This window comes from Liolophura sinensis, chromosome 5 (genome assembly GCF_032854445.1).
Source record: "Liolophura sinensis isolate JHLJ2023 chromosome 5, CUHK_Ljap_v2, whole genome shotgun sequence".
Lineage (NCBI taxonomy): Eukaryota > Metazoa > Mollusca > Polyplacophora > Chitonida > Chitonidae > Liolophura > Liolophura sinensis.
In genome coordinates, this window is record NC_088299.1 from 11,729,695 (window position 1) to 11,754,237 (window position 24,543).

The window sequence follows — 24,543 nt, forward strand, 5'->3', positions numbered from 1 at the left end:
AGTGGGAGAACCTGCAAATTCCCTGTCCAAGGCAGGGTTTGAACCCGCGGCCCGTGTTTCATAGGGATTGAAAAGAACACTAAATTTTATATCAGTCATGTAGGCTATTTCTAAATAAAAAAAAAAACAAAACAAAAACAGAAAAGGTTAATAAACCTCTTAATCCCGAAGTATAAAAATAAATTTTATTGTATGCGCAAATATTTCCTCATGCAGGGTAACTACGAGCTCTTGTCATGTCATATTTATCCTGTATGTGAACCTAAATTTGTGATAATAGATGTGAAACACTGTCTGTTTGCATGGATTGCATTGAGTACTGTTATCTGAGAGAGCATAGACAGTATAGAGATAAGCTGACAGATTAAAAAAAATGGACAACCCAGCACTTTCGACAGATGATTGTGAGTATATATGTGGATTTATGCTATAAATCTATTTATCTATTATGCTATAAATCTATTATGCTATAAATCTATTATACATGTTATCAACAATTCTGTTGTGAGATGAGACCTCTAAATGACAGGAAAGATGAATTCTCTTTTCTACTTGATGTCTAATTGCTTCTTCCACACGATAAAACTAATAATTCCCCGTAATATTGTTTTTTAAACACATCATGCGCCCGTGTCAGAAATCATATTTGGTTATGTTCTTGTTATAGTGTATATAAGATCTGTTTTAATTAATTTGGCACTTCTTGTGTATAAGGGGTACTCCCTTCCCCGCAAATTGTTTCTAAAATTTCGACTCCGATTCCAGGCACATTAAATGCACAGTTTATTATACTGATCGACCATTTGGCCACCGCAGATACAAAAATGTAAATATTTTAAAATTAGCTCTGGGTCGCATTTGCGCGCAAGAATTTTCGAAGAATTAGTCCATAAACTTTATTCATTCTTTTAATAAAGCAAAGTATTGAAAGTCTTTCCAATAATTTTCCAGGTTTACGATGGTGACAAGCACAGAAAAATATGTATTATGTTAGAATAATTTATTGTTATTTATTTATCTATTTTGGTGTTTTACGCCGTACTCAAGAATATTTCACTTATACGACGACAGCCAGCATTATGGTGGGAGGAAACGGGGCAGAACCATGAGGGAAACCCACGACCATCCGCAGGTTGCTACAGACCTTCCCACTAAGAGCCCGAAGGAAGCCAGCATGAGCTGGACTTGAACTCACAGCCACCGCATTGGTGAGAGACTCCTTGGTCATTACGCTGTGCTAGCGCGTTAATCAACTGAGCCACGGAGGCTCCTAGAATAATATTAAGCCTTCAGTTCGTCAAACTTTGGAACAAAATAAAGCACGTTTTCGTGGACCTGCATTTACAATCAACTCCTGAAAAAAGTGAGAAAAATGTGAAAAAAAAAACATGCAACCGATCTGCACTCTACAGTGTGTTAAAGTCGTTTTGAAAAAAATATTTAGCTAATTTACTGTTGGGGAGGGAAAACATCGGCACTTGGATGATAAAAATAGTGCAGCGGAGTCATTGTCATTATTTTTAGAACTGGTATAAAGTAACCAGTGACCATACCTTGTGTGAGTTTAGGCCCGTGGGAGAGCTCAATACGACAATCCAGTATTTGTGTGTGGAGATCACACTGACCCCACGTGGTGGGAAAAGGCTGTTTAATCGGTTTATGACTTTATCCCCTGCCAACGCAACTGTAGCTTTGTATATTTTGTTAGTTTTATAATTCAATCTCCAATGTACCGTCTTCCTTCCCTATGCTGTGGTCAGAAACTACAGCACGACTTTCCCGTTATAATTCTACATAGCGTAAACTGTTGTGTGGTTTTACTGAGGCTTCTAACGGAGCCGCAAACGGTACACTATATTTACGTTTTACAGAGGTGCGGTTTTTGCTGACAAAATCTGAAAATAATCGCCAGGTTTTTTGTAAATATAAAAACACACAAACGAAGGGTATTTTAGTTAACGGAGTGACTGTATTATAGGCGCCCTTGCTTAGCCTGAATTTTGTTTGTTGTTTAAATAATTTTTTTTATTGCATAGAACATTCGTACTAACACTGGGATAGTACATTTCAATGACGCAACATTAACGGTATTCCAGTATTGTAATGGTGAAGCAAACACAAATACATAAATACGCACGCACTTGTGAAGGCCTATATTTAAAATAGATAGAGTGGTCGTGCGTTCCGCCTGGTTCTGCCCGGTTTCCTCCTACCGTACTGCTGGCCGCCGTCGTATTAGTAAATATTCTTGAGCAGAGATAAATAAATAAATAAATAAATAAATAAAACAGAATGATCTAGAATAAGATGATTTTTAAAATGGCAAGCATAATATGTCGACTTAGTAATTCTTTATGCATCATTTTGTTGATATTCATTTCAATACCACATATATTTTCAATCACTAATACATTTCCATCTTTATGAATTTATATGTGCACAACTAATACTTAATACAGCTCCTGCAGAAATTGCTAACAGACATACATGCAAAAAGAACGAGGTAATTAGACAGAAACAAAATATGTTTGCACAAACAAACAGTTGTGTATTTTTCCAGTACCTGCCTTATATATTAGCTAAACTATTATTTATATATTTGCTAAACTAATATTTATATACTTACTAAACCAATATTTATACTTTTGCTCAACTAATATTTATACATTTGCTAAACTAGTATTTATAAATTTGCTAAACTAATATTTATATATTTGCTGAATTAATATCTATATATTTGCTAAAATAATATTTATATAAAATATTTTATTTATTTATTTGATTGGTGTTTTACGCCGTACTCAGGAATATTTTACTTATGCGACGACAGTCAGTATTATGGTGGAAGGCAACCGGGCAAAGCCCAGAGGAGACCCACGACCATCAGTAAGTTGCTTTCAGACTTTCCCAAATACCACCTTGACCACCTTGACCACATAGGCCCCTATGTACATATAGTTCTGTTTTGCAATCTGTAATAGTCATATTCTCGTCTCTAAAGTTCTTTGTGCTTTCGGATATATTTTAGAAGTAGGGCCTCCGTAGCCGAGGGAGTAAGCATGTCAGCAGGACACAGTGACCCGTGCCTCCCACCAATGCGCTCCAGCTCATGCCCATCCACCTTCGGGTGGTCGTGGGTTTCTCCCGGGTTCCGCCACGTTTCCTCTCACCATTTTGCTCTCCGCCGTCGTATCAGTAAAATACTCTTAAGCACAGCGTGAAACACGCATTAAATAAATATACTGGAAGTCTTTCGGTTTTATATGTGGAAAGAGGCAATAAAAACATTACGTCCTTCTATATTTCTTACATTAAGAACACTTTCCCAGTTTTGATAGTTTTGTTCTGCAATTCTCTCAGAGTTTAAAACATCGTAGAAGGCCCTGGCACTTTCTTTCTCTAACCACGGTTTGAAATGAAAAAGGGATTGCTGGTCTCAATCATCTTTGCCGGTATCTCTTTTCTGGCACGATTTGATAGATATGCTTGTTTATAATTCATTGTGTCTTGAACAAGGTGCCACATTATATTTCTGTTTAGAGTTTGTAAAGTTCAAAGAATTTCCACCTGATCTAAGGCTAATTAGGCTAATTAGATCTTTTATACGCGAGACATTACTGCCATACTATTGTTTTATAAAGAATGAGGGATATTTAAAATGAGAATGATACTCTACGTATTCATTCAGGCAGTTTTTTTAGCGTGATGTGTTTTTTTTTTGTTGAAATTCTCCTCATACACTTTACAAAAACTGTGGTATGTTTTGTATGTTTCAACGGTGAATAAATATTTAAAGTCACCAGAATTACAGTTCGTAGCTGCCTTTTTGTGTTTTAACAAGTATTTTTCTCATCCAATATATTTTAAAAGCTTGTACAAGTTTTAATATATTTACCACATGTGTACCTCCTTACACGTCATTTTTGTGTAAGTTACAACCTTTGCACACGATCAGGTTCATCGTTTCATATAAACTTGTAGAGTAAGGTAGTGATCTCCTTAAAATTGCATTTGGAGGGTTTGGGGGGAAGGTAATTACTATTTCTGTTCCTTGTAGTGCTTCGCATTTCTTTATACAATAAAGTATTGACCTCTTTAAAAATTGCATTTGGAGGATTTGAGAAGGTTTACTATTTTTGTTCCCTGTATTGCTTTGCATATCTTTAAACTTTAGATCTTGTGTTTTCTGGTCATAAACTTGACTATGACTCCTCTTTGGTGCTTGTCTATATCCGGTTTTATTGACCCTGGGCGATAAGCATTATCGGATGGTTTTCCATATAACCTAATACTTGATTTCCTAGAGTGTTATTCCAAGTCATTTTGTTGAACTGTAAAATTTCTAGCTTTTTACTTACTCTTTTTATGTTCTCTGGGAGTAATAAAGCTCAGGTTGCTGCCATGTAGTAGAGTGACGTCCATTCGTTGGGGAGCCAGATTTTCTGAACGAACATCTGCGAATGGGGCTCACCGACTAACAAAAGCATGAAAGAATGAAGTCTTTATGGCTGCTGTTCGTCTGGATCTTGTTCATGTTGAACACAGAGCTTTTAAACCCTCTTGAAGTGTCTTGTTTTCAGAATCTAGGTTTAAAATCCTGACGTCATGCTGTTTCATCAAATTTGTCATTCTGAGATAAATTTACGCTCTCTAACTAGCCACCTGTAACCATGTTGTTACGTCCGTCCATAATTAGCTGCAACTAGGACAAAATTACGGATAGGGCTGGTTGTACCAGAGCAGGAACTTCTGGCGATGAAGGCCTGGGAAGACGTCACTGATAGTCGTTTCTTGTCTGTAACTTCTAGATCCCGACAGTTTCCCATTCAAACAGACATTTTCTGCTTTCCTGTTCTTCCGCAGACAGTACGGTCGATAGCAATAACTGTTGCCACGTGCAGTGGTCACTCGCTCAGTGAGGCTGGTTTGACCACTCAACTAGTCCGTGGAGCTCGTCCTTTCCAACCGTTGACCGCACCCTTCCTAAGTCCTTACATGTTTCTCCACGTACACCTGAAGTTGCCTAATTCGAATATATTCTAACAAAAACACCTCGTAGTAGATCTCAAAATGATGGCAAAATCAGATGAAAGAGATGGTATACGAATGTTTGTTTGAACGCCTATAGATTCAGTAATATTGTTGGACATATCAGGCCTAGGACCCAATGCAGACGCGTTTATAGTGCATTAAACATGTTTTTAAAATATAAAATCATTGCTCAAGAGAAAAAAACAAATATATATATATATATATATATATATATATATATATGTTTGTATGCTTGTACTTTAACGTCATACTTAACAATTTTCAGTCATATGACGACGAGATAAAAATATAACCTGAGTTATTTGGGAAAAGGGCTAGAAACAGACCTAAACGGACACAGATTTTTTTTCTGACATCCTTGGTAACTCTGCAAATCTACTTTTAATCAAGAATTCTTACGAGGCCATGTTAGAGCGACTGGAAACACGATGTCGCGCCACTCATATACATATATATGATATAGGTAGATATGGTTAAAGGTCTGGAAAGGCAAAAGAGAGTTCGCAAAAGAGAGTTCGAGTGACATAAGCGGAAACAGGTGCGTCCTCGGCTTATAGAAGTGATTTGATTGGTTATAACTGATGAAATGGCGGCGCTTTGGATTTGTCTCGATGTGTGCGATTTTGTTTACTTTAAACTGCGATATCTTATTTGTGCAATATTACAGAAATAATAAAATAATGCTTTTTAAACCTCCTGTGGGTTACTTTATCAATACTTATATGCATTTGGTCTAGTGTTGTGTTTTCTTTTCATGTACATACTTTTGCTCTATTCATCAGCACAAGCAGGTGACAGCATGACTGTCCAGAGAGGTAAAACTGACAATTCCTCTGGGGAAGGAACGTCATCAAATACGGACGGCTCTCAACAGGAGACTGAAGGTGGCGAACCCCAAGATGACGTCACGATAGCAGACGACGCCACCTTGCGGATGAAGAAAGAGATCGGTCTTTTCAGTGGGATGGCCTTCATTGTGGGTTCAATAATCGGTGTGTATTTGAGCTAAACATCACAGATATAGTGTCAAGATTCATTTATTTATTTCTTTGATAATTTACTCCGTACTCATGAATACGTGTGCTGCGATGTAGGAGCTTTTGATCTTGTCAACAGGTTTATTGTGAAGATACATGAAGACATTTAACACGCCAAATGGAAAAGGTGTTTTAGTCGGCGATTGATACAAAGGTTTTTGTTGTTGTATTTCAGGATCTGGGATTTTCATTTCCCCTAGGGGGGTGTTGGAAGGGACCGGGTCGGTAGGTGCCTCGCTGCTGGTGTGGCTAGCATGTGGACTCATCTCCATGGCAGGTATCCCATATGTTTATCACAGTTCCACATAGCCACTTTAAAGCAATGGCCAGTTTGGATAGTTCAGCACATTCAGATTTAATTGATACCATTTGGCACTTCAGAAAGTTCAGCTTGTCCACTTTAAGCCATCAAGGGGTTTGGATAGTTCAGAATGTCCATATGTCAAGGGGTTTGGATAGTTCAGAATGTTCCGATAAAATCATCAAGGGATTTGGATAGTTCAGAATGTCCATATTAGGTTAAATCATCAAGGGATTTAGATAGTTCAGAATGTCCATATTAGGTTAAATCATCAAAGGATTTGAATATTTCAGAATGTCTATATGTCAAGGGATTTGGATAGTTCAAAATGTTCAGATTAAATCATCAAGGGATTTGGATAGTTCAAAATGTTCAGATTAAATCATCAAGGGATTTGGATAGTTCAAAATGTTCAGATTAAATCATCAAGGGATTTGGATAGTTCAAAATGTTCAGATTAAATCATCAAGGGATTTGGATAGTTCAGAATGTTCATATTAGGTTAAACCATTAAAGGATTTGGATAGTTCAGAATGTTCAGATAAAGTCATCAAGGGATTTAGATCGTTCATCATATCCATATATCATTTAAGCATTTCGGCAATTTGGACAGTTCATTATGTCTACGTGAAACCCTTGGACAATTGGGATAGTTCAGCATGTCGATGTCCCTCAGAGAGTTTGAATAAGTAAATTGCCGAAATGTATACGTACATGTAGATGTTTTGACGAGATGTCGCTGAAGTCTATTTGATGATTGGTCAATTACCGGCATGAAATGTCACGTGAAGTCTATTCACCTCACCATTGGTCCGTTTCAGCGGGTTTATGTTACACTGAGCTGGGGACGATGATCCCGTTGTCAGGGGCGGAGTTTTCCTATCTTAAAGAATCCCTGGGTTCTTTCCCGGCATTCCTCAGCGTTTGGATCGATATCGTCTTATCTAGGACATCGTCTCAGGCGGTGCTCGCCCTTACCTTCTCTAAGTATGCCCTGGCGCCAATGTTCGACGTATGTGGCCCTCCAGAGTACTTACTAAAGATGACGGCCTCGGCTGTGATATGTAAGTCAGAAAACCTTAAGGTTTAGTCTCAGAAAACATAATCTAGTTCTTCAGATCAAAGAAAAATATTCACTGGGCCGATCAGGTATTTATTGAGGTTGTTTACATATCGCGAAATATCCTGTATAGTTTGCCATGAAAAGCACAGAGCAGCTTTGAGGTTTCATTGTAGAATATTGTAACAATGTAGGTGATGTTCATGCAATTCTGTCATAATCGTGGTTGACGGTGTTTAGAGTTTGGCCTGTAATGCAGTCCGTAAAGGGCGAGTCGGAGCAAACTAAGGATTCCTAGGAACTTTAAGTGCAAAAGCCGTCGGCCAGCGGAGTCGAAAGCTTGAATTCAACTTCCTCTGGTTCGGATGTGGCCGTAAGTCAGGACGTTTATCCGTATTATAAAATGGCCCTGAGCTTTGCGTAAAACACGAAATAAATAAATAAATAAATAAATAAATAAATAAATAATCCTATATGATAGACTCATAGTTTGGAGTGTACAATTATTATTTCAAAATAAGTCTTTGCTCGATGATATTTTCATACATGTGAAAACGCAAAAGTTGAGAAATTAGAAAATCGTTTTAATAGGGAACCGTAGAGGGATTTAAATACGTTTTTGGAGACTTGGAATTGTGGATTCACTTGAAATTTAAATATGCTTTAGCTTTAATTCATGTTTTGCCAGATTTACGCTTTAGAATGCTGACTTGCTAGAAATACAAATTTGCTTTGTTTGTGTGCTTGTAGTGACAGTTGCGATAGTCAACTGTAAGAGCGCGGCATTGGCTACCCGTGTTCAAGTGATCTTCACGCTGATCAAGTTGTCTGCTCTTGTCATCATCATCATTGGCGGCATCGTCAAACTTGCTCAAGGTGAAGTATTGCGAGAATTTGAAAGAAAGATCTGAAATAATTTGAACTTTGTATAATAATAGTCTGGTGGAGTTGTTAAGTCAGCACATGGGAAATAGGTACTTACTTTGTCAAAAGTTTAATGATTAGGCTTTGCCGCCCAAAGTATTTCAGGTCAAAGCTGTGAAGTCTGTTTTTCATTCCTGTGTTCGAGATGACATTTTATGGGAAAACTGGTAAAGTATTACTCATACATTACAAGTCAAGAATGTTTAATTTCGCTTGGAACCGAATTACCAGTGGGCGAAAAAAGTACCTAATTCGGCCGATGGACGATGTACCATGAAACGTTCTAAGTATAATACGAAACACCAATGAAATAAATGGAAAACAGATTTATAAATATAAGTCAGTTCCGGAGAAAAAAATGCTAGAATTGGATTTGAACCTGCGCTATCATCGCTCAGGGACCGATGCAGTTTTTTTCTGCGTACTTTAGCCAGCCATTGTTTTATTGCAGGAAACACGCAATACCTCTCTACCGGTTTTGAAGGCTCTGATACTAACCCTTCTGCAATAGCTCAGGCTTTCTACAATGGTCTCTGGGCTTATACCGGATGGTACGTTTATTTTGAGCAATTCATCCAAGACTTTTACTTTATCAAATCACCATAAAGGTAAATGTTTTTTTCTCCGCAAAACATTTAACTTTTCTACAAATGTGCAAAATCAACAATGAAAATAGTTGACACAAGAATGGCTAATACATTTATAAGTTCAATATCTTATTATTTAAATTACCCACGATTTGCAGGATCAACTCTACATTAAAAAATACCTATAGGTACTGCCTTTAAGACTAACTACTTTTTCTAGAACACAAGTTGGCAGCTGTGTGAGTAAACAGGTATATATACAGGTGAAAGGTCAAAAGAATTGTGAAATGAGATAGACTGACACGGCTACCTACACGATGATCAATGATTCAGTAAATTTATACATAGGTCTATGTATTGTTTTTACTATTATTTTTTCTTTTTATCAGGAGTTCCCTAAATTATCTCACAGAAGAACTGATCAACCCAAATGTGTAAGAGAATAGTAGTTTACTGGTTTGTTTTGCAACAAAACACTGATAGCGTGTTCGATAGAATGGGATATCATGACTGGTCAGTTAGAGACACGTGATACTCCAGTTGCAGAGGATGAAGGGGACGAGCCTTAATAAAAGCTGACAATTCCTGATATCCCATCGCCATCCCACGGCATTCACTCTATCTTTCATCACCTCAAAGAAAGAAGAAGAAAAAGAAGTGTTCTTACATCCACTCGCTGAACTTAAACATGTATGTGGCTAGCAGAGAAAGTCATCGCCCGACTGTTTACAAACAAGCAGACGACTAAGAGCAGATAATGGGAGATAACGACAGCAGAATAGATGCACGTGATCGTTAGATATTGCTGCGCGATCGTTGGCTAATACTTCGTGAACGTGGGATATGACTTTAGGAATGTGACATTGAGTTTTGAGTGTGAAGAGGTTTTGAGAAAATATCATATGATGGCGCACTGACCAATGAAAACCATGACTCACTATATGAAGAATATAATAATGTAATTATAAAACTTGGTGATCGAAAGGACCAAATATAAGTTTTAATAGAGAATGCACAAATGTTATATTGATCTTAATGTGTGGGAAACCCATTATATAGGCTTGATACAATTTATCCCATTTCAACGACATTGTGATAATTGACAAATGGTCACAGTTAACCGATGAAATCCGAGCTCTTTTCGACATACCTCAGCAAGGGTTTTATTTTTGTTTTTGTTTTGATATAAATGCTAACATAGTATAATTCACAAGCCCTTAACACCACGGCTTAAGAAGACATGGGTTAAAAGACGCACTGATGATATCAACAATTTATTAAGCGTCTCTGGTCCAGAATTACTCAAAATATTGCGTTATTATAATGTACATTTAATATTTGATTTATTAATTTCACTGGTGTTTTACGCGGTACTCAAGAATATTTCACTTATACGACGGCGGCCAACAAAGACCCAGGAGCCTCCCACTAATGCCGTCATTGTAACGTCAAGGTTCCTCTCCGTTCATACGTGGAAAGTCTGTCAGCAGTCTGCGGAAGGTCGTGGCTTTTCCCCTGGCTCAGCCCGGTTTCCTCCCACCATTTTGCTGGCCGCCGCTGTATAGCTAAAATATTCGTAAGTAAGGCGCAAAACACCAATGAAATAAATAAATAAATAAATAAATAAATAAATAAATAAATAAATAAATAAATAAATAAATAAATAAATAAATAAATAAATAAATAAATAAATAAATAAATAAATATAACAAATCAGATTAGAATTGTACTACCCACACATCGATGTAGCCACGCTAGTGACCTCTTCTCGTATGTACATTGTGATCAGCAGGAAGGATTCCAGTGTTTCATAAAAATGGCGTCAATTCATCATAATCATTACATGTAAACTGTACTTCTTTCAGAAACCTGCCTAGGGCCATCCTGTTCAGTGTGCCGCTTGTAATAGTCGTCTACCTACTTACCAACATTTCCTATTTCACGGTGTTATCTAAAGAAATGTTACTGGACGCGCCCGCCATTGCTGTGGTAAGTTTGGTACAACAGTTCCTATTTCACGGTGTTATCTAAAGAAATGATACTGGACGCGCCCGCCATTGCTGTGGTAAGTTTGGTACATTTCCTATTTCACGGTGTTATCTAAAGAAATGTTACTGGACGCGCCCGCGATTGCTGTGGTAAGTTTGGTACAACAGTTCCTATTTCACGGTGTTATCTAAAGAAATGTTACTGGACGCGCCTGCCATTGCTGTGGTAAGTTTGGTACAACAGTTCCTATTTCACGGTGTCATCTAAAGAAATGATACTGGACGCGCCCGCCATTGCTGTGGTAAGTTTGGTACAACAGTTCCTATTTCACGGTGTTATCTAAAGAAATGTTACTGGACGCGCCCGCCATTGCTGTGGTAAGTTTGGTACAACAGTTCCTATTTCACGGTGTTATTTAAAGAAATGTTACTGGACGTGCCCGCCATTGCTGTGGTAAGTTTGGTACAACAGTTCCTATTTCACGGTGTTATCTAAAGAAATGTTACTGGACGCTCCCGCCATTGCTGTGGTAAGTTTGGTACAACAGTTCCTATTTCACGGTGTCATGTAAAGAAATGTTACTGGACGCGCCCGCCATTGCTGTGGTAAGTTTGGTACAACAGTTCCTATTTCACGGTGTCATCTAAAGAAATGTTACTGGACGCGCCCGCCATTGCTGTGGTAAGTTTGGTACAACAGTTCCTATTTCACGGTGTCATGTAAAGAAATGTTACTGGACGCGCCCGCCATTGCTGTGGTAAGTTTGGTACAACAGTTCCTATTTCACGGTGTTATCTAAAGAAATGTTACTGGACGCGCCCGCCATTGCTGTGGTAAGTTTGGTACAACAGTTCCTATTTCACGGTGTTATCTAAAGAAATGTTACTGGACGCGCCCGCCATTGCTCTAGTAAGTTTGGTACAACAGTTCCTATTTCACGGTGTCATCTAAAGAAATGTTACTGGACGTGCCCGCCATTGCTGTGGTAAGTTTGGTACAACAGTTCCTATTTCACGGTGTTATCTAAAGAAATGTTACTGGACGCGCCCGCCATTGCTGTGGTAAGTTTGGTACAACAGTTCCTATTTCACGGTGTCATCTAAAGAAATGTTACTGGACGCGCCCGCCATTGCTGTGGTAAGTTTGGTACAACAGTTCCTATTTCACGGTGTTATCTAAAGAAATGTTACTGGACGTGCCCGCATTGCTGTGGTAAGTTTGGTACAACAGTTCCTATTTCACGGTGTTATCTAAAGAAATGTTACTGGACGCGCCCGCCATTGCTGTGGTAAGTTTGGTACAACAGTTCCTATTTCACGGTGTCATCTAAAGAAATGTTGCTGGACGTGCCCGCCATTGCTGTGGTAAGTTTGGTACAACAGTTCCTATTTCACGGTGTTATCTAAAGAAATGTTACTGGACGTGCCCGCCATTGCTGTGGTAAGTTTGGTACAACAGTTCCTATTTCACGGTGTCATGTAAAGAAATGTTACTGGACGCGCCTGCCATTGCTGTGGTAAGTTTGGTACAACAGTTCCTATTTCACGGTGTTATTTAAAGAAATGTTACTGGACGCGCCCGCCATTGATGTGGATACATTTGATACCACTTTTCCTATTTCACGGTGACAATAACCCAGGAGCCTCTTACCAATGCGGTCGCTGTGAGTTCAAGCCCAGCCCATGCTGGCTTCGTCTCCGGCCGTACGTAGGAAGGTCCTTCAGCAGCTTGCTGATGGTCGTGGGTTTCCCTCGAGCTCTGCCCAGTTTCCTTCCACGATAATGTTTGCCGCCGTCGTATAAGTGAAATATTTTTGAGCACGGTGTAAAACACCGATAAAATAAATAAATAAATATTTCACGGTGTTATTTAAAGAAATGTTACTAAACGCGCCCGTCATCCGTGTGGAAAGTTTGGTACTATTTCGCAGTGTTATATAAAGAAATATTATTGGACGCGCCGACCATCGCTGTGGTAAGTTTGATACAACATTTCCTATTTGATGGGGTTATCTGAAGGCATGCTACTGATCAACATTCGTCTTCCCATCTACTTTCTGCGGCGTCTCTCCCAGTACAGATTTTCAACGTAACATGGACTCGTGCAATATCACTCCATAATGTACAAAACACAATAATCTAATAAAGTGGAAAAAGTCTCGGGAACGGCATTAAATATCAGTGTAATAAATGAATAAATAAACAAATAAACAAATAAATAAATAAATAAATAATATCACCATTCGGCAACAGATGAATTCAAAGTGTTGACGCTGTGTATTGCCCTAAAGTGGAAAAAGTCTCGGGAACGGCATTAAATATCAGTGTAATAAATGAATAAATAAACAAATAAACAAATAAATAAATAAATAATATCACCATTCGGCAACAGATGAATTCAAAGTGTTGACGCTGTGTATTGTAGAGCTGGGGAGACCACGTGCTGGGACCCGTGTCTACTGTTATACCCCTTGCCGTGGCTTGTTCCACATTTGGCACTCTCAATAGTTCCTGTTTTTCTGGAGCCAGGTGAGAAATGTTCCTTTGTTCTGAAAATCTAAGATGCTTAAACTACCACAAGTGCGAACCTAGATAGTATCGAAATGTACATAAACTGGGCTAAAACAAAACATTCCTTAACAACTGGGAACAAACACGTAAATTTCATTTTTAATTTTTTTCAGCGTTGGGAAACATGTGACAGCATTTCTAGAATTAGGTATTGCTGCACCTTAATACATTTTGTTATATGTTCTTTTTCACTTATTATTCATTTGCTGATTTGACGGTTGTTGTATGTTCTTTATTTATATGCTTTCTTAGTTCCTGAGTTTTGTTTCTGCGTTGTCTTGAAAGTAGCTCTTTCGGTTATTGACCCAGAGCGCCCATGATACAGTAATGGTATATGGACAAATCGCATAAGAATCTTACGATCCAAACGTTTTGCGGCATACCCAAGAATGTTTTAAAGGACTTAGCGTCCAGATATATTAATTATTCATAATTAATTAGACCCTACCCCTTTGATATATTGGTAAATTAAAGTTAAACAAATATTCAAAAAGATACATAAATCTGAGTAATCTGATACTTTAAATCACTCAGATAATGAGGCTGGTTTTATGCATGTTTTCCGCCAACACTCGGTAGACATTACTTCATAGAAGTCCAGCCTTTACGAGCTGTCAGAGCTTTGTCCTTTATTTCAGTGTTAAAAAATCTACAAGAGCATATCAAATTTTTTCTCGAAATGGTTTGCTATGTTACATACGAAGTAAAAACAGGTCGCCGAAGAACCCTGAATTTAGTTTGTTCAAGTTACCGGACGGTTTAACCATCGGGTAAGCGTGGAACTACAGAACAAGACGGAATGATTTTGTACCCACCAAAAGCAACCTTGTCTGCTCTGGCCATTGTACAGTTGAAAGTTACGAGTGGTATTCAGCTGAACCAGAACGATTTTGCCACTGTATCTGAAAACAACTTCATGTAAAGGGCATTTCGAGCGCCGTCGAACACTTATCACCCAGGAAGACATGGAGAACACTTTAGATGGGAAATTGTGAGCTATTCCCCGTCCGTGGACGCTTTCTACAGAAGGTTAAATTTATCGTTCTTTAGAAAGAATCACTGGATTTAACATTGGCAGCATTTTGGCTATAATCATCGCGATCGTTTGAAGGAAGGTTTTCTTTACACTTCAAGTTTGGTGTCAGATGCAAGTGTTATATTTGTCTAATTTCCAGATTAGATGTGCATGTTTTGCCGCTTCCCTGACAACACTCACTTATATTATCCGTTTGTATGATTTAGAATGTCCTACGTGGCGGGAAGAGAAGGCCATTTCCCTAACGTACTCTCCTACATCCATGTACATCAGTTAACGCCGTGGTGTTCGCTTATATTTACGGTAGGTAAAGGTTCCAGTCAATCTGACAATTGTGTTACACACCTGAGTTTCCTGCAGAAAAATACATGCAAAATGCCAACAGTCATTAACACGAAAGTGATAAATGTTTTCCTTGGACAGGGAATTTGAAGATTCTCATTTTTTCACTGTATGTATAGTGAACAAAAAATATAAACGCTCGAAGCAATTTTATATTGTTTTTTCTCTCGAGTATTAAATAACGTGTTAACTGAACAATTAGAATAAATATTGATCATGAAATGTAGCTTCAATTTCCACCAGAGTTTCACATTTTAGTGCAATTATTCAGGACCTATGGTAGCGTGAAATAGAGTGGTCGGTAATCACACTCCTGAGTATAGTAGTGAGAATGTCCACAGTTAACATCACGAAGAGCGTAAACTGTGATTCATTCATAGTGATAATGAACGGTCAGCGGCGCCCGTGTGTCCATTTATGCATTCTTACGTTTGTTGTCAGCGGCGCCCGTGTGTCTATTTGTGCATTTCTTACCCTTGTTGTCAGCGGCGCCCGTGTGTCTATTTATGTATTCTTACCTTTGTTGTCAGCGACGCCCGTGTGTCTATTTAAGCATTCATACGTTTGTTGTCAGCGGCGCCGTGTGTCTATTTATGCATTCTTACGTTTGTTGTCAGTGACGCCCGTGTGTCTATTTATGAATTCTTACGTTTGTTGTCCACCACTTGTCTTCCACCAATATGACGTGGAACGCAAAACGTCACACATGGGAAAGTTCGTCAGTTACATGCCTAAGGTCGGTGGTTTTGCTACGGACATCCCGATTTCTTAAACAACAATCATTCAGTCCATCATTAATGACTTTCATCAGCTCGTTACTGTCCAGATGCAGATACATGTTACCTATCTGCAAAAATTCTATTTACATTGTTGCACTTTTGATTTCGATAATTATGCAAAATATGTTGATTTTATAAAACGATCAATTACCGCGGACCAATTGTCTATGAAACTATAAATTAGTTAGGTTAGTTTGACCATTCAGATAAATAAGTAAATCGTCAGTACACTGGAAACAGTATAGAAATAACTAGAGCAGGAAAGTGTGATTGAATCTGATCTTAAAATTGATTTTCTTCAAGATTATCCGGTTTAACAATTCATTGAGCGATCATTGCTTTATTTTTCCAGACTGTTGTTGCCTTAGGGATGGTCATACCAGGTGACTTAGGCATTCTGATCAATTTCATCAGCTTTACATCTTGGCTCATTTATGGCTTAACGTTTGGCGGATTGATCGTGATGAGGTTTACTCGAAAAGACTGGGAGAGGCCGTATAAGGTGGGTGAAATCTGATCGTGACGAGGTTTACACAGAAAAACTGGGATAGGCCATATGAGGTGAGTGAAATCTGATCGTGATGAGGTTTACACAAAATGATATAAACATGAGGTTTACACAGAAAAACTGGGAGAGGCCATATGAGGTGAGTGAAATCTGATCGTGATGAGGTTTACACAAAATGATATAAACATGATATCAACATGAAAAATTTGAACAGACCTCAGATGGGAGAAATCTACATCTTGATCAGGCTTACAGGGAAATACTGAGGCATATCTCGACGTCTCATCTTGATGAGCTTTAAATAGATAAAATGTGGTCTGATCGCAAACACCCCCCCAAAATAAATAAATAAATAAATAAATAAAAAAATATCATAGACATACGTTTTAAAGAAATGAAAATCTGGCGGTGTACTTAATTTACTAGGCATTGCTATCCGTTCTATTTATTCTCGTCATATTTTCCAGGTTCCTATTGTGATACCTGCAGTACTTGTTCTCGTCTGTGCATACCTGGTGATGGCCCCAGTGATCCAAAACCCACAGATTGAATTCCTCTACGCCATCCTGTTTGTTTTCAGTGGACTGTTCTACTATGTGCCGTTTGTGTACTTTAAGCTAAGGATGAGCTGTATGGGTAAGTTCAATATTAGGCTGTATAGGTAAGAGTAATGCTGTAAGACTGTAAGCTTATGATAGTCTGTACAGGTAAGTGTTATGCTGTAAAACAGTGTAGTACTGTAAGCTTATGGTAGTCTGTACAGGTAAGTGTTATGCTGTAAGACAGTGTACTACTGTAAGATTATGGTAGTCTGTACAGGTAAGAGTAATGCTATAAGACAGTGTAGTATTCTAAGCTTATGGTAGCCTGTACAGGTAAAAGTAATGCTGTAAGACAGTGTAGTACTGTAAGATTAAGGTAGTCTGTACAGGTAAGTGTTATGCTGTAAGACAGTGTAGTACTGTGAGATTATGGTAGTCTGTACAGGTAAGTGTAATGCTGTAAGATAGTGTAGTACTGTAAGATTATGGTAGTCTGTACAGGTAAGAGTAATGCTGTAAGATAGTGTAGTACTGTAAGATTATGGTAGTCTGTACAGGTTATGCTGTAAGACAGTGTAGTACTGTAAGATTATGGTAGTCTGTAAAGGTAAGAGTAATGCTGTAAAACAGTGTAGTACTGTAAGATTATGGTAGTCTATACAGGTAAGAGTAATGCTGTAAGACAGTGTAGTACTGTAAGATTATGGTAGTCTGTAAAGGTAAGAGTAATGCTGTAAAACAGTGTAGTACTGTAAGATTATGGTAGTCTGTAAGGTAAGAGTAATGCTGTAAAACAGTGTAGTACTGTAAGATTATGGTAGTCTATACAGGTAAGAGTAATGCTGTAAGACAGTGTAGTATTGTAAGATTATGGTTGTCTATACAGGTAAGAGTAATGCTGTAAGACAGTGTAGTACTGTAAGATTATGGTAGTCTGTACAGGTAAGAGTAATGCTGTAAGACAGTGTAGTACTGTAAGCTTATGGTAGTTTGTACAGGTAAGAGTAATGCTATAGACAGTGTAGTATTCTAAGCTTATGGTAGCCTGTACAGGTAAAAGTAATGCTGTAAGACAGGTGTAATACTGTAAGATTATGGTAGTCTGTACAGGTAAGTGTTATGCTGTAAGACAGTGTAATACTGTAAGATTATGGTAGTCTGTACAGGTAAGTGTTATGCTGTAAGACAGTGTAGTACTGTAAGATTATGGTAGTCTGTACAGGTAAGTGTAATGCTGTAAGATAGTGTAGTACTGTGAGATTAGGTAGTCTGTACAGGTAATTGTAATGCCGTAGATTTATTTATTTATTTGATTGGTGTTCTACGCCGTACTCAAGAATATTTCACTTTTACGACGGCGGCAAGCATTATGGTGGGTGGAAACCGGGCAGAGCCGGGGGAAACCCACCACCATCCGCAGTTTGCTGCCAGACCTTCCCACTTACAGCCAGGGAGGAAGCCAGCATGAGCTGGACTTGAACTCCCAGCGACCGCATTGGTGAGAGGCTCCTGGGTCATTACGCTGCGCTAGCGAGCTAACCAACTGAGCCACGGAGGCCCCCTAATGCTGTAATACTGTGTAGTACTGTAAGATTATGGTAGTCTGTACAGGTAAGTGTTGTGCTGTAAGACAGTGTAGTACTGTGAGATTATGGTAGTCTGTACAGGTAAGTGTAATGCTGTAAGATAGTGTAGTACTGTAAGATTATGGTAGTCTGTACAGGTTATGCCTGTAAGACAGTGTAGTACTGTAAGATTATGGTAGTCTGTACAGGTAAGAGTAATGCTGTAAGACAGTGTAGTACTGTAAGCTTATGGTAGTTTGTACAGGTAAGAGTAATGCTATAAGACAGTGTAGTATTCTAAGCTTATGGTAGCCTGTACAGGTAAAAGTAATGCTGTAAGACAGTGTAATACTGTAAGATTATGGTAGTCTGTACAGGTAAGTGTTATGCTGTAAGACAGTGTAATACTGTAAGATTATGTAGTCTGTACAGGTAAGTGTTATGCTGTAAGACAGTGGTAGTACTGTAAGATTATGGTAGTCTGTACAGGTAAGTGTAATGCTGTAAGATAGTGTAGTACTGTGAATTATGGTAGTCTGTACAGGTAATTGTAATGCCGTAAGATTTATTTATTTATTTGATTGGTGTTCTACGCCGTACTCAAGAATATTTCACTTTTACGACGGCGGCAAGCATTATGGTGGGTGGAAACCGGGCAGAGCCCGGGGAAACCCACCACCATCCGCAGTTTGCTGGCAGACCTTCCACTTACAGCCAGGGAGGAAGCCAGCATGAGCTGGACTTGAACATCCCAGCGACCGCATTGGTGAGAGGCTCCTGAGTCATTACGCTGCGCTAGCGAGCTAACCAACTGAGCCACGGAGGCCCCCTAATGCTGTAATACTGTGTAGTACTGTAAGATTATGGTAGTCTGTACAGGTAAGTGTTGTGCTGTAAGACAGTGTAGTACTGTGAGATTATGGTAGTCTGTACAGGTAAGTGTAATGCTGTAAGATAGTGTAGTACTGTAAGATTATGGTAGTCTGTACAGGTTATGCTGTAAGACAGTGTAGTACTGTAAGATTATGGTAGTCTGTAAAGGTAAGAGTAATGCTGTAAAACAGTGTAGTACTGTAAGATTATGGTAGTCTGTAAAGGTAAGAGTAATGCTGTAAGACAGTGTAGTACTGTAAGATTATGGTTGTCTATACAGGTAAGAGTAATGCTGTAAGACAGTATAGTACTGTAAGATTATGGTAGTCTGTAAAGGTAAGAGTAATGCTGTAAAACAGTGTAGTACTGTAAGCTTATGGTAGTCTGTACAGGTAAGAGTAATGCTATAAGACAGTGTAGTATTCTAAGCTTATGGTAGCCTGTACAGGTAAAAGTAATGCTGTAAAACAGTGTAATACTGTAAGATTATGGTAGTCTGTACAGGTAAGTGTTATGCTGTAAGATAGTGTAGTACTGTAAGATTATGGTAGTCTGTACAGGTAAGTGTAATGCTGTAAGATAGTGTAGTACTGTGAGATTATGGTAGTCTGTACAGGTAATTGTAATGCTGTAAGACAGTGTAATACTGTAAGATTATGGTAGTCTGTACAGGTAAGTGTTATGCTGTAAGACAGTGTAGTACTGTAAGATTATGGTAGTCTGTACAGGTAAGTGTAATGCTGTAAGATAGTGTAGTACTGTGAGATTATGGTAGTCTGTACAGGTAAGTGTAATGCTGTAAGATAGTGTAGTACTGTGAGATTATGGTAGTCTGTACAGGTAATTGTAATGCCGTAAGATTTATTTATTTATTTGATTGGTGTTCTACGCCGTACTCAAGAATATTTCACTTTTACGACGGCGGCAAGCATTATGGTGGGTGGAAACCGGGCAGAGCCCGGGGGATACCCACCACCATCCGCAGTTTGCTGGCAGACCTTCCCACTTACAGCCAGGGAGGAAGCCAGCATGAGCTGGACTTGAACTCCCAGCGACCGCATTGGTGAGAGGCTCCTGGGTCATTACGCTTCGCTAGCGAGCCTAAACCAACTGAGCCACGGAGGCCCCCTAATGCCTGTAATACTGTGTAGTACTGTAAGCTTATGGTAGCCTGTACGGGTAGTAATGCTGTAAGACAGTGTAGTACTATAAGCTTATAATAGCCTGTACAGGTAAGTGTACATCGCTGTAAGACAGTGTGGTTCTGTAAGGTTATGATAGTCTTTACCGGTAAGTGTAATATTGATGGATTAAGATAGGCTCTACAGCTAAGTGTAATACTTGCTAAGATTAAGAAAGGCTGTATGAGTAACTGTAATTCTATAAAATTATGATAGGCTGTACTGATAAGATGTATTACAGTCAGATTATGATAATCTGTATGGGTAAGAGTTATGCTGTAAAAATATGGCAAGGCTGTATGGATAAGTGTAACGATATAAGATAAGATAGGCTTTATGAGTAAGTGTAATACTATAAAATTGGGATGGGCTCTATCGTGTAAATGATAGGCTGTATGACTAAGTGTTATATAATGCATGATAATGATATGCTGTATGTGTAAGTGTAATACTGTAAGCATCTAGAATAGACTGCATTGGGAAGTGTAATACTGTAAGATTGAGGATAGACTGTATGGGCAACTGTAACACTGTAAGATTGGATAGGCTGTATGGACAAGTGTAACCCTGTAAGAATGGGATAGACTGTACTAGGAAAGTATAATATTTTAAGATTGGGATAGGCTGTATGGGTAAGTGAATAAGTGTAACACTGTCAAGATTGGGATAGGCTGTATGAATAAGTGTAACACTGTAAGATTGGGATAGGCTGTATGGGTAAGTGTAACACTGTAAGATTGGCATAGGCTGTATGGACAAGTGTAACACTGTAAGAATGGGATATACTGTATGGGAAAGTACAATACTGTAAGATTGCGGATAAACTGTATGGATAAGTGAATAAGTGTAAACACTGTAAGATTGGGATAGGCTGTATGAATAAGTGTAACACTGCACAGACTGGCATAGGCTGTATTGGGTAAGTGTAACACTGTAAGATTGGGGCATAGGCTGTATGGACAAGTGTAACACTGTAAGATTGGGATAGGCTGTATGGATAAGTGTAACACTGTAAGATTGGGATAGGCTGTATGGACAAGTGTAACACTGTAAGAATGGGATAGACTATATGGGAAAGTACAATACTGTAAGATTGGGATAAACTGTATGGATAAGTGTAACACTGTAAGATTGGGATAGGCTGTATGGACAAGTGTAACACTAAGATTGGCATAGGCTGTATGGATAAGTGTAACACTGTAAGATTGTGACAGGCTGTATGGGATAAGTGCAACACTGTAAGATTGGGATAGGCTGTATGGGTAAGTGTAACACTGTAAGATTGTGACAGGCTGTATGGATAAGTGTAACACTGTAAGATTGGGATAGGCTGTATGGGTAAGTGTAACACTGTAAGATTGGGATAGGCTGTATGGACAAGTGTAACAGTGTAGATTGGCATAGGATGTATGGACAAGTGTAGCACTGTAAGATTGGGATAGGCTGTATGGACAAGTGTAACAGTGTAAGATTGGCATAGGCTGTATGGATAAGTGTAACACTGTAAGATTGAGGATGGGCTGTATGGACAAGTGTAACACTGTAAGATTGTGACAGGCTGCATGGATAAGTGTAACACTGTAAGATTGGGATAGGCTGTATGTGTAAGTGTGTAACACTGTAAGATTGGGATAGGCTGTATGGATAAGTGTCACACTGTAAGAATGGGATAGGCTGTATGGATAAGTGTAACACTGTAAGATTGTGACAGGCTGTATGGACAAGTGTAACACTGTAAGATTGTGGCAGGTTGTATGGATAAGTGTAACACTGTAAGATTGCGATAGGCTGTATGTGTAAGTGTGTAAACACTTTAAGATTGGGATAGGCTGTATGGATAAGTGTCACACTGTAAGAATGGGATAGGCTGTATGGATAAGTGTAACACTGTAAGATTGGGATGGGCTGTATGGACAAGTGTAACACTGTAAGATTGGGATAGGCTGTATGAGTATGTTTAATTAAGTAGGATAAGAAAAGGGGGTATAGTAAGTGTAATGCTGTATGTCCAGTGACGTCAGAGCATTTTATGTTTTTTATGAGCAATGTATGTTTTTTATTTTATGTTTATCAGCTATACATTCCAAAAAGCTTTCTGTAGATGGCACATATTTAAAAGCACTTATTTAATGTTAAAGAAAAATTAAAAAAAGTTATTCCTAGAAACAATGCTCAATGGCTGTACTTGTGTAAAACAGATAAATTGGTTTTTGCAACTTTTTGCAACGGCTGAAAAAGCATCTGTGTGTTGTATATTGCAGACCCTTTAATCATGTGGGCTCAACTCTATCTTCAAGTTGCCCCAAGCAAAGTTAAACCTTGAGGCCCTGGGAACGGCCCTTATAACATGGATGGATGATAACCTAACCACGTGACTCTAAACTGTTATCATCCGTTATTTTCATCCTGCCTTTGGCAGGGCAGCCTTCATTCTGTTTCCATATGGAACTGTATGACGGGAGACCAGCGGTGTACACAAAGCAGTAAAGCTCAATCGAAGCACATCGTTTTCTGTTGTATCTTTACAGCGCTTGTGTAGTATACGTATGTGCCTTAAGAGCACACATGCATGGAAAAAAGTGATGCAGAAAAGAGCAAAATGGTATAGTAACTCGGAGCGCTTTGTTACAGGCTGGAAGGAGTTTTTCGAGTCTCCACATTCACCTGGTTCTTTGTTATGTTACAGCTCATTCTACCAGTTGTGCCCTTGGGGTGGATGGTTGCACACTTTTTTATTACGTGATTCACAGATAAATCTATAAGTGTGGTGATTGATACTTGTAGACCTGCTGTTGCATGCTTGCACACCTGTTGTTACACGTAATGCACAGGTAAATCTGTAACTGTTGTAAATATGAATTGTGTACACGCGAGGTAAATCTGTAACTGTTGTAATTAAGAATTACGCCCTTGTCTTCATGATGCACAGGTAAATCTATAACTGTTGTAATTTATTTATTTGTTTTATTCATTTATGTTATTTATTTGATTGGTGTTTTACGCCGTACTCATGAATATTTTTATTTATATAACTGCGTCCAGCATTATAGTCGAAGGAAATTGGGCAGAGCCCAGGGAAAAACCCACGACCATCCGTAAGTTGCTGGAAGGCGCCTGGGTGAAGGAGGCTGCTGGGTCATTGCGCCGTGCTGGCGAGCTAACCCCCCTGTTGCAATTAAGACTTGCGCACATGTTATATGCGCACAGGTAAATCTATAACTTTTGTAATAAAGACTTCCGCACTTGTAATATGTGCCCAGATAAATCTTTAACTATTGTTATTAAGACTTGCGCACCTTTTGTATGTACACAGGTAAATCAATAACTGTTTTAATTAAGACTTGGGCGCTTCTTGTTAAATACCACACAGTTTAATCTATAACTGCTGGGAATGATATGGGGACATATTTCTTCACAATTATGTTCGCAACTGGACAGCATGTCATTGTGCTCGTCTCGCAGTGGTTATCACCTAAATTCCGCACAAATAAAGTTGCTTTATGCTTTTGGTGGATGTTTATTTTTAGCTTTTACAAATACAGGTATTTATGTAGATTATGACCATGGTTAAGTGTTTCTTCTCTAAGAAGGTCGACATGCAGTTTGAGGATGGCCGTGGGTTCCTCACACCATAATGTTGGCAGCCGTTTTATACGTGAAATATTTTTGAGTACAGCGCAAAACACCAATCAAAGAAATAAAATAAATTCCTCTGAAAACCTATCACCTAACTAAAATTTGTAGAGAGAGAGAGAGAGAAAGAGAGAGAGAGAGAGAGAGAGAGAGAGAGAGAGAGAGAGAGAGAGAGAGAGAGAGAGAGAGAGAGAGAGAGACAGACAGACAGACAGACAGAGAGAGAGAGAGACAGACAGACAGACAGAGAGAGAGAGAGAGAGAGAGAGAGAGAGAGAGAGAGAGAGAGAGAGAGAGAGAGAGAGAACTTGGGTGTGTAGTATGTACTGTACACGGTTCTAAACTTGGCTGTGCAGTATGTACTGTACGATGTTCTAAACTTGGCTGCATAGTGTATGCTGTTCAAGTTTCTAAACCTAGCTGTGTAGCATATGCTGTATGAGGCTCTAAACTTGGCTTTCAGTATGTACTGTACGAGGGTCTAAACTTGGCTGTGTAATATGTACTGTACGAGGTTCTAAGATTGCTGTATCAGGTTTTAGACTTGGCTGTGTAGTATATACT

At 38.8% G+C, this 24,543-nt stretch overlaps 1 protein-coding gene across 1 annotated transcript; it reads left to right on the forward strand.

The window, feature by feature from the left end:
• The first annotated feature begins 5,733 nt into the window (after positions 1–5,733).
• LOC135465462 (b(0,+)-type amino acid transporter 1-like) lies at positions 5,734–22,801 on the forward strand. The gene is made up of 12 exons (XM_064742703.1): positions 5,734–6,044; positions 6,265–6,366; positions 7,212–7,454; positions 8,201–8,326; positions 8,826–8,925; positions 9,351–9,395; positions 10,827–10,950; positions 13,375–13,478; positions 14,763–14,859; positions 16,030–16,179; positions 16,653–16,821; positions 22,608–22,801. Exons 1-12 carry the CDS (start codon positions 5,807–5,809, stop codon positions 22,667–22,669), a joined length of 1,560 nt encoding a protein of 519 aa, XP_064598773.1. The 5' UTR covers positions 5,734–5,806; the 3' UTR covers positions 22,670–22,801.
• The last annotated feature ends 1,742 nt before the right edge of the window (positions 22,802–24,543 follow it).

What these genes read in the sequence shown, in the direction of transcription:
- LOC135465462 (XM_064742703.1), top strand. Translation starts at nt 5,807, where the DNA reads ATGTACATACTTTTGCTCTATTCATCAGCACAAGCAGGTGACAGCATG. An exon ending in ACGCGCCCGCCATTGCTGTG is followed by an intron (nt 10,951 to 13,374) that starts GTAAGTTTGGTA and finishes TGTGTATTGTAG; the next exon opens with AGCTGGGGAGACCACGTGCT. An exon ending in GGTGTTCGCTTATATTTACG is followed by an intron (nt 14,860 to 16,029) that starts GTAGGTAAAGGT and finishes TTATTTTTCCAG; the next exon opens with ACTGTTGTTGCCTTAGGGAT.